The following is a 10,040-nucleotide window of genomic DNA, read 5'->3' on the forward strand; positions in this document are numbered from 1 at the left end:
TTTTCCATATGGGCTTTTCTCTACATGAGAGCATGTTTTATATGGGGTCTAGGAGTCTTTTTACAGAGGTAACTTAAGTCCCAATAAGACTCTAAGGCTTACTGTGGTAAATGACTCCTAAGTCTTTTACCGAGCCTCACTTAAGAGGGACTCCTAGGCACATTAGCACACTCACGCCCGATACCTTCTAAGACCCCTCTCACTCATGTCATTTCATCTTAGGCCCCTCACGCCTCTTCGTGCCCTAGCCGAACACTATTTCTCACACTTCTCGTGTTCTAAAGCGCTTTATGGTTTCAAAAAAATGCAGACCCAAATCCTCGTCTACACGATCTGTAGTCACTATGATGCTAATGGTTCATTTTTTTTTTTCTTGTTTGGGTTATGAATCATGTCTCTTGTGGTTGGGTCTGCATTTTTTATGTATTTAGGAAGAAGTTTTAGTGTGTTATTGCATTAGGCGTTTCGGATTTCTAGGGTTGCCCACTAAGTGTTTGCATCTTTGCCTCAACTAAATTATTTGTAGTTTTTTGTTAATTTATTTACATGCATTCATGCTCATTCATCTTTTGAATCCCATTGCATTGTAGAGTTGAGGTTCTTTGTGGTTATGGGAGGGACTTATCAAGAGTTTTATTCTCGTATTTCCACACGGTATTCAGCATGAGTTTGATTCTGATGATGAGCAGGTTCGAGCATTGCTAGATTTGTGACAAAAAGAGAGAGTTGAATTGATGAAGGGGAGTTGAATGAATTTTTTGTTGTTCTGTTTAAGATAGATTAATATTAATGGGGACAAATTTAATTTTAAGTTGGTTTCCAAAAATTACTTTAGAAACTTTTACTCTGTGCTTGATTTCATTTAAGTTTATTTTTGTTGGACATAATTTTGATGTTAGATTAGAACATGCTTAGATGTTGATGGTATTAATCTCAGTCACTATTCCATGTCATTATTTGTGAGTTCAAAATTGTTTGTTTGGAATTTTTGCTCAGTTTCTATTTGCTGGTAATGTTTGACATGTTCAAGTTACATTCATTAAAGTTTGGTTGGTTTTGTCACCAATTCGTCAAAGGGGGAGATTGAAAATAAAAATTGCAAGAGTTTGGCTAATATTAGGTGACTATGATGATGGACAACTTCTTAAGTTTGAAATTTGTATTTTAGATGAATAGAAAATACTTTGAGTTTATTTGGAGTCAGTAATTAAGTGTTTAGATAAGTCAAAACATTGTTATGAAAATAAGTTCCAAATGTAATTCGAGTTTCAAGGACCTTATCTTATCGAGAGAAGAGTTTGAATTTGAAACCAACATATTCTAAGAAAATAAGTTTCATTGGGACTTGAAAACTGCTTCCAGAGATATATTTAAACTTTCCCACTGATTAAGAAGAGAAGAGATTTAGTTTTGGAGATTTTTTAGAACATTTTTCAATGCTTATTTGGGTGAGAAACCTCTCTTAATTTTCATATATTTTTTTTCTCTGAAAGAGTGTGATCTTGATCCAATGTTGAAATATAGTGGTCGTGTTCAATCACAGGAGTTCTAGTAGAAGAATTAGATGGATCGTTTATCTGGTCAAGTAAGATCGTAAATTAACAAAGGTTTTGTAATTGAAGCCTCATTGTAACGGATTTTCATATAATAAAATTAATTTTTCTGAGTATAGCTGCCTTGTAGGATTTTACTTTTAATGAGTTATTTAAAAGGTCTTCGTTGCCAATATTGGTATTATGCAATCGATTTATTTTATGTTAATGCTTTATTATCGTATAATTGCATGAATATCGTCTAACCAATTGATTGAGTGAATTAGTAGATATTTGTGTTACTCTATACAGGGGTATTTGCAGGGTTGCCATTTTTGGTCTCCCATTTCACTCTTCAATTAGCCCTCTTATTGGTTTAAATTTTGCAAGCTCAAGCCATGTGGAAAAAATTTCAAGAGGCCACAATTGACTCCAGGGAGGCCAAGACTTTGTCTACGCCCTCTGTTTGTAATATTGTTGAATCTAAAGATGACGATGAGTTCAGGACACAAAATACAGTGCATACTGATGAAGATGATAGCCTTGAGGGGCCCAAGTAGGGGATGGTGTTTAAACCCAAAAAATAATTAGTTTTTTATTATAAGAGATATGAGAAACAATGTAGTTTCAGGGCGAGTAATCCTCTCTCGCCTTAGGCGGGCATCTCTTGTCTTATCCAAGTTCATCAACCTCTCCGACTCCTCGTTCTCGCCTTCACATGAGACGATTTTTCTAGCTCGCCTACCATGGTTAAGACACTCCATCTCCAACTTGCTCTAGGACATGTCATTCGAGTCTCATACAAGGTGCTTGCTTGCCAAGGTGCAAGACTAGCTGCACTCTATATCTCCCACTGCTTCTTTTCTTAGACTATTGGAGTATTTTTCATCTTTTTCTTTTCACTCAACTTCAAGAATGGTTTGTCCTGTTTTGCATTAGGCGGTTCCTCATATCCTCCCCACCTTATAAGGAACTCTCTCTCTCTCTCTCTGCTTGTGCACAATGCTGCAGTCGACCGCTCTTTGTCATTCACCAAGCCACATTATCACCATAGTACTCTCGCCGACATTGGTAAGTTCTCGGTAACCTATGTTCATGCCTTTGATTTTCTCTGTATCTCGCATGCCCTCTCTAATCTCTCGGTTTTCCTCACGCATACGATCTCTCACTAGGATTTAGGTTGCGATCGATAGAAGCCACTGAAGTCAGCGTGCACCTCACTGCCAAGGTATATCTCAATCTATGTCTATTCATTCATTTGATTTTAGTACTTTTTGCTGTGTATTACTTCATCATTCTTACTTAGGTTTGATGTCATTTCTATGTCACAAGACATCTTAATTGTCCCTAGGCAATACTACCTCGCCCTAGAACTTAACTGACCACCACTCCGGGATTGGGTAAGATACCCATGAGCTTTAGCCTCGTAACCATCGTTTATTTTTGTGACTCTTGTATTTGTGTCTATTGGTAACTTGTGTTGGCTTTGTTTGAATGTTAAATTGATCAATCATGTGAATGCATGGTTGGTTGGTATTTATAGGAGACTGTTTATTTGTTTGACATGTTGGCATTAAGTGTTTTTGACTTGGAAGTGTTGGTTGTTTGTCTAACGTGTGTGTGGTGAATAGTTAAGCAAGTTTGAGGAGTTTGGGATAAACTATTAGCGTTGTGAATTTTGGAGGTCATGTCTATGCTGTGACATTATAAAAATCAAGGCATTATGATGGGTTATTTTAATTATGAGTTGTTTATGGGCTCATATTAATCTAAAATTTGGAATAATGGGATTTTGTTAATTAGATTGGTTTTGTGCTTGTGTAGGTTATTAATGTGTTAGTGAATAATTTTTTGGTTTAGGTTGTGATACTGCTAGAGTTCGAGTTCAATGCTTAAATAGGATACTGCAAGAGTCAAGTAAGCAGTTCTGACTTTGCCTAAAAACTAACGAAGGCTGACTTTATGAAAACTTGCATGTTTTGTTATGAAAACAACTTCGATAATTTTTCTGCACTATTTTGTTATATATGAACAAGAAACCAAAATATTTTTAGTTTTGACTAGTGTAGATATGAGCATTTTTTTATACTTTGTTCTTAACTGTATAAAAAACGTAGATTATGAGACCTCAAAAACTGTATATGATCATATGATATTTATATGTTCAGTATTCTAGTATGACATGGCATGTTGCATCTGAAAACCCTTTAGCATGACATTTTGTTTTCGCTTCCGTCCCGACCTTACCACGGGTGTAAAACTGTGGCTTCTGTTATTATGTTGTTACCAATACCTCTATTTCTGGTGCACCCACTTTATAAATAAAATTGTTTTCAGCGTGTACACTTTGTATGTCGAGTTTAAAAGGAGGAGATTTCATCTTCTATTTTTGCTCATTGATTGTCGTGATTTGCAGTTTACACAACCCTACCATGGGGGTTAAATATAAAATCTGTTTTGTTATGATAATGTCCAGTTATGCTTATGTCAAAGGACTTATATATATATATATATATATATATATATATATATATATAGTACTATTGTAAATAAATGTTTTCTAAATTATTGCTATGTTATTTTGGTATTCTGTAACTGGTTCATGTTTATATATTCATAATTTAGTGAGTTGTTGATAACTCACTCAATTATCTTCAATATTTTTTAGATATTTTTTATGGTTCAGCTGATGATCAAGAATACAAATCATAGGCAATTATTGAAGAGATTTTTTAGATATTAGTTGAGCGTAGTAGAATAAGTGCCAAAGGGTATAAGAGATTATTGAAGAGTTTTATTCAATAAACTTGTCGGTTTTTTTTGTTGGCATTTTGAAATATTGATGACTTTTATTGAGACTTTGTGGAGTTCTTGAATGTCTTTGTGGAGGAACTTATATTTGATTAAAAGAATTTTACGTGTTATAAAGTTGTTTCTTGTGTTATTTGGAGTTATATCTATATTTGCTTTTTAAGTGACAAGAATTAACTCTCCGGATACTGGGCGTTATAGATGAGTACATGGTTCTTTGACCATGTATTAAGATCTACCGAGTTCTATGTGAAGAACAACTTTCACATTGTTAATATAGAATTATTTGATTTACCGAACAAATTTAATTCTCTCGTAGAGCAAGTTCTATCTGGTAAAGATGATGGAGAGTAAAAATATTGTTTTTCTAATGTAACTGGTGAAAATAAACTCGTAGACAACAGTGAGAAACAAAACAATAATTACTATAACATGTGACCCTGCAGCAGAGCGGCCAAAGGAAGGGGAGGCAAGAAGAATCTCTGCTCTGCAGCTGAGTCATGAGCTTGAGAGTTCTGGAGAGAGATGAGGTGGTGCACCACCTATCTATAAATCATTGTGTACATATATATATCTCTCATGTCATGTCTAACTTCTGCTGGTTTCGTTTCGTCTCTTTGCTCTATCCTATTATATATTCATATTTTTGCGGAAAAAATATTTAGAAATGTTCTGGGGTTGGGACTTCAGACAAGGGTTTTGGACTTGTTTGGCGATGGATTTTCTGTGGATCCATGATCCTTCCATATAACTCAACTACTTCTCCCTCCTCCTTTGTTGAATGCCCCATGCTGTCAATTTTCTAGTGAACAGTCAATCTGTGAGTGCAGAAGAGGTACATAACATTGGGACTTACTTGTTCACTTTTCATGAGAAACACAATGCAATGGATATAATCGAGAAAGTGGCCCCCAATGGCACATGGGATCAACTTTTACAGCAGAAATTCAAAAAAAAATAGTTTCACTTTTGGGTGTGTCTTGGATCATTCTCGCTTGAGAATGGAATATATATTTTCATAGGCTGCCTTTTTCCACACGCTCATCCTTCAGAATTGTTAGCTTCTGCATGGGAAACCATAGATTCCACTCATGTTATGAATTCTTCAAAGACCAACGAAGAAAAAGTTCATCTCATTACACCACCAAATAGTGGAATGGATATGGAAGGGGGGAGAGTCTGCATTCACTGTCCAAAATATAAAAAGTAACAATCAAACCGGATCCAATGTAACCTTTTGAAGCAGCATTTGTATGAAAAAGTCTTAAGAATTACCTAAGCAGGGCCTACAGTTTACCTTTCGCTGTTAACGCATGCATTTTTTTACATAAATGCCGTACACAAAGCCGCAAGGTGAGCAATGCCCACTTTAGGACCAAGCTCCGATGGAGCTAGAAAAGCCTCCAGTTCATATGTAAGTTGAGACATTCTTTCCAAGTTGGCAAATGAAAGGTATTTTGGAGTCTTGAGACATCAAGCATGGGGCATTGCAACCCACACCATACTGCCCAAAAATAATTTCTCGAGAATGGAGGGAGTACTTTACTTTTTCTTTATATATTATTATTCAGGTCGGCTGCAATGGTACAGCCGCAAAGACTTTCCAGTGGGAGAGGTATTTAGGTCGGCTGCGATAATATTGTAGTAGCAAAGCAAAGGCTATTTCGATTGAGAAAATAATTATTCACTACGAAATAAAAAGTATAATCTTTAAATATTGTCATTCTCAATAATTATCACGTTTAAATGACATCTCTCTCCGAAAGAGAGACGCACATTTGTCTCATTGTCCGTCACCATTAAAGCAAAATTGTATTATGCTATTTTATTTTCTGCCTTTTTGTCTATATCATATGATTCATATCCATCGTATTTGTAGCCATCTTTTCCAATATATATATATATATATATATCCTTCCTTTTCCAAAAGAGACGAGGAGATTCTCGGTTTCTCAGCCTCAAGATAAAACTGCAAAACTCGATCGTTCAGGGTATTAGAAATCAGTCGTCCGCTACCCTATCCCCTGTTTGTGGACGTACGAAAGAGAGATTCACTACAAAACAACAAGAAGATATTTTCTGGGAGAGCTTCTATTTTCCCAGCTTTTCTCAGCAACATTCAAGGTGTGTAAGAAAGAAAGGAAAACGTACGTGGCTTGCTACAGATGAAAGAAAAAGAGGGGAGAGGATAACAAGTACGACAAAACACCTTATTAAAGCAGTAGGCACTGGTAACAAAATATGGTGGTGGAAATTAATTACAGATGTATATTGTCCAAAAGTTATATTAATGTCTAGTGGCACCAACGTACGACAACCAACACTAAGTACAAACGAGAACCCCCCAAAACAATCTTAAAACCCATTAAACTACATTCATAACTACGGTTCAACAAAATAAAAATTGCTATATAAACAACTGTTACATCTCACTCATCGTGACCCATCTTCAGGATCCAGTGGGGAATTCGCATTTACCAAACCCTGCAAAGAGCGCAAATACCCTTTTTAGCCAGAGTAAAAAATAGAAAAGTAAAAGCAAATGCCACGAGAAAGAAAGCTCAATGATATTGAAGCCCAAAAACCAAAGAAAAAACACATCTTTGACAGTTTTTGGCTTCTCTCTCTCTTTAGGGACAACTTGGGACAACTTTCACAGCTCACTCCTTACCGTCTGTAAAAGGTACACATTACGATGACACGGTAACCTGCATCCCAGATTTTTACAAGAAAAAGATCTCTTTTTGCTCCAATTTTGAAAATTTAAGTGAGATAGATGAAAAAACATATACTTTCTCGAGCAATACCATTATCTAACGATCCAATGACATTCTATAATGCAAATATTGAAGAAAATAATAATATTAATTGCATCAAAATTTTCCAAGATTCGACGATAAAAACTGTAATAATTAGAGGAATAGATAGAATACGTACTGGGTGGCTGCGTGACCACGTACGCCGCGCCACCAAAGTAGCAAGAACCGCCCGCACGGCCCTTCCTCTGGTAATAACTGTTGAAGGCGAACGAGGCGTGGGCGTTAAGCGTGTTCGGATCGTAACACGTGGAACCCGGCTGGATCGGCCGGCAGTCGGCCCCACCCTCGCCACAAGCAAAATCTAGAGCCGCCTGCAGCTTCTCCTTCCCGACCTCACCCTTCGCCACGCACCAAGTATTCCCCGCCGAATTCGTCGACACTCCTCCTGTTCTGCCGCTTACCGGTGGGGTCGTCATTCGTTCTTTGCCGGGTATTGGTGACCGGTTGTCGTGGTAATTCTTCAACCCCTCCACGGTGAATGGTATGTCGTAGACTTTCTGCTCGTCCGGGTAGAAAAGCCCGTAGTTTCGCTCCGACGTGGGACCGTTCTTCTGGTTCTCGTTGAACAGAGCGAAGAGATAGACGGTCAGATCCGCTTTGGGTCTCAATGGAGTTCCTCCACCAGTCAGGATCCTGCGGACCAGGTTTCCATTGTAAGCAGCGGCGTTCTGCATAGATGCGCCTATCTCGTTCTCATCCCCGTCGGAAGGCCAACCTGTCTCCGTTACGACCAGTTTGATGTCGTCGTACTTCAATGCAGACAAGGCGGCAAAAACGGCGTCGATTTGGGCGTCGAATAAGCTGAAGTACCGTAATCCGTTACCGGCGTCCACCACACCCGGATTTTCGCGGAACAGAGCGTAGTCCAACGAAATGACGCCGGAGTTTGACTCGTAGGCGAAGAACGGGTACGCATTCACCATAAGGTATGACCCGGTTTGGCGGAGGAAGTCCAGCATGGGTTTGAAAACGGACTCGACTAGTTCTGGTCTGAACGACCCGGCAGAAGATGGATAAGAGTTTTGGAGGGCGCTGAGGGCTATAGGGGAAGAGACTTTGATGGCATTGTTGAGGTTGTGCTTAACTAGAGCGTCGTGGACGTTTGTCATGGCGGGTATGAGGTACCGTGTCGTATTGCGTGTGTCCACGAAAACTTCGTTTCCGACGGCAATGGCTTCGATCTGGGTGGAGGGATGGTAGGCGGCAATGTTTCTCTGGACCCATGCGGCGGCAAAGGACTTACTTCTGGCCGCTGCAAAGAGTTGCTCGTTGGGAAGGTCCACGGTCACCTTGATTCCGGATCCGGATAAGGCCTTGAGAACTGCCGGGTCGGTGTCGAAGACCTTGACCCGCTCTAGACCGTGCGATTTGAGAAGCTCCACCACTTTTGTTGCCGAGGGAAGGTTGTTGGCGATTCGGCCATAGTTTACTCCTACGGAACCGGCATCTGCAAAATGTAGAAACATGCGCATCAAGAAACAAAACACTACTCAGAAAACTGCTTAAGGTGAAAAAAATGAATGAAAATGTAAAAGGATTTGTTTGCTGGTACAGAAAAACGAAGCACTGAAGCAGTGAGGAAAAAAAGAAAGAAGAGTTGCAAAAATTATGCCATGTACAACAAGCCATTTTGAAGGAAATGCTTAAAAAATGGCAAATATAGGGCGCCATTTTTCCAAGCAAGCCATTTCGAAGGAAATGCTACAAAAAACATAGCATTGTTTATAATAATATCTTCCTGGGAATCAAATGGGAAATAAGAAAGCAGCTAGTTTCAAACCTGAAAATGTGAAGATGGAAACGAGTAAGAGGAAGCAAGGCAAAGCAAGGCGCTCCATGCGGTGCTTCTCAGACAAACAGAGCATAAGAGGGGTTCGTCCGAACGCCGCTGAGAACGCTAGGTTTACTGGGTTAGAGGGAGCGACGGAATGCGGATCTTTTATGGAGGGGAGAGAGAGGGAGAGAGAGAGAGCATTAGTTCAGGGAATTGAGCGGATCGAGGTTGTAACGAGGTGGGACCCATTTGTCAGCCCACTGTATGTGGTTGTGTAACATTACATCAGTGTCTATTACATGCACAAATCTGGAGTATCTCGACCGTTGGATTCGAAGCTCCCCGTGAGACCCACATGAATGACGGTGGATATACTAGGAACGTTAGAGTTCGTTCGATCATTGGTGTGAGTACCCACGTGGGGCCCGCACAGAAATCGACCGTTCCGTGCGTACTGTTGCCAACGACACATAAGGGAATAAAAGGGATCTAGAGTGTGTTTGGGTGTTTAATATTTTTAATATATTTTTTATTTTTTATTATTTAATATTTTATTATTATTATTATTATTTTATTAATATTTACAATATATTTCAACATGGGAAAACCTCATAGCCGGTCGGGTGTAAGACATTTATTTACACTATCCAATAAAATCTTAACAACTATGAGATTTATTTGAGTCGTTTTACGGAAAAGCCACTGAAGAAGTGCACACATTGCACTCACAACGTGGCAGCTTCAGGTTTTTTTTTTTTTTTTAAACCAAACAAAACGCACCGTTTTGATTCAATACGGTTTCATTTTTTCATCACTATTCAAAATCAGCCCGTGAAGCACCTTCCTCCCTCGACAGCAAAATCTACTGCATGCAAAAGTCTGTAGCCTTATGTTTGGTTGCCGAGAAAACAAAGAAGAAAATAACAAAGATTTGATTGATTCTTCGTTCTTCCTGATTTTATCTCCAGATGCAGAATTAGAATCTTGTGCTACAAATATTAAAAATAAAATCTTTGCTCGAGAATGGAAAGGCTAACAAGAGAATGATGTATCCTTTTCAACGGGAGTGAGACAAAGGGGTTGGGGTTGGGATGTGCAGAGGGT

The 10,040-nt window shown here is 38.8% G+C and overlaps 1 protein-coding gene across 1 annotated transcript; it reads right to left on the reverse strand.

Moving 5' to 3' along the window:
- Nucleotides 1-6,539: 6,539 nt before the first annotated feature.
- Nucleotides 6,540-9,141, reverse strand: LOC122303758 (glucan endo-1,3-beta-D-glucosidase). The gene is made up of 3 exons (XM_043115701.1): nt 8,943-9,141; nt 7,281-8,609; nt 6,540-6,827 (listed from the first exon to the last, which is right to left on the reverse strand). The coding sequence occupies exons 1-3, from the start codon at nt 9,025-9,027 to the stop codon at nt 6,793-6,795; spliced, it is 1,449 nt and encodes a 482-aa protein (XP_042971635.1). The 5' UTR covers nt 9,028-9,141; the 3' UTR covers nt 6,540-6,792.
- Nucleotides 9,142-10,040: the final 899 nt, after the last annotated feature.

The sequence above is a fragment of the Carya illinoinensis genome, chromosome 3 (assembly GCF_018687715.1).
Source record: "Carya illinoinensis cultivar Pawnee chromosome 3, C.illinoinensisPawnee_v1, whole genome shotgun sequence".
NCBI lineage: Eukaryota > Viridiplantae > Streptophyta > Magnoliopsida > Fagales > Juglandaceae > Carya > Carya illinoinensis.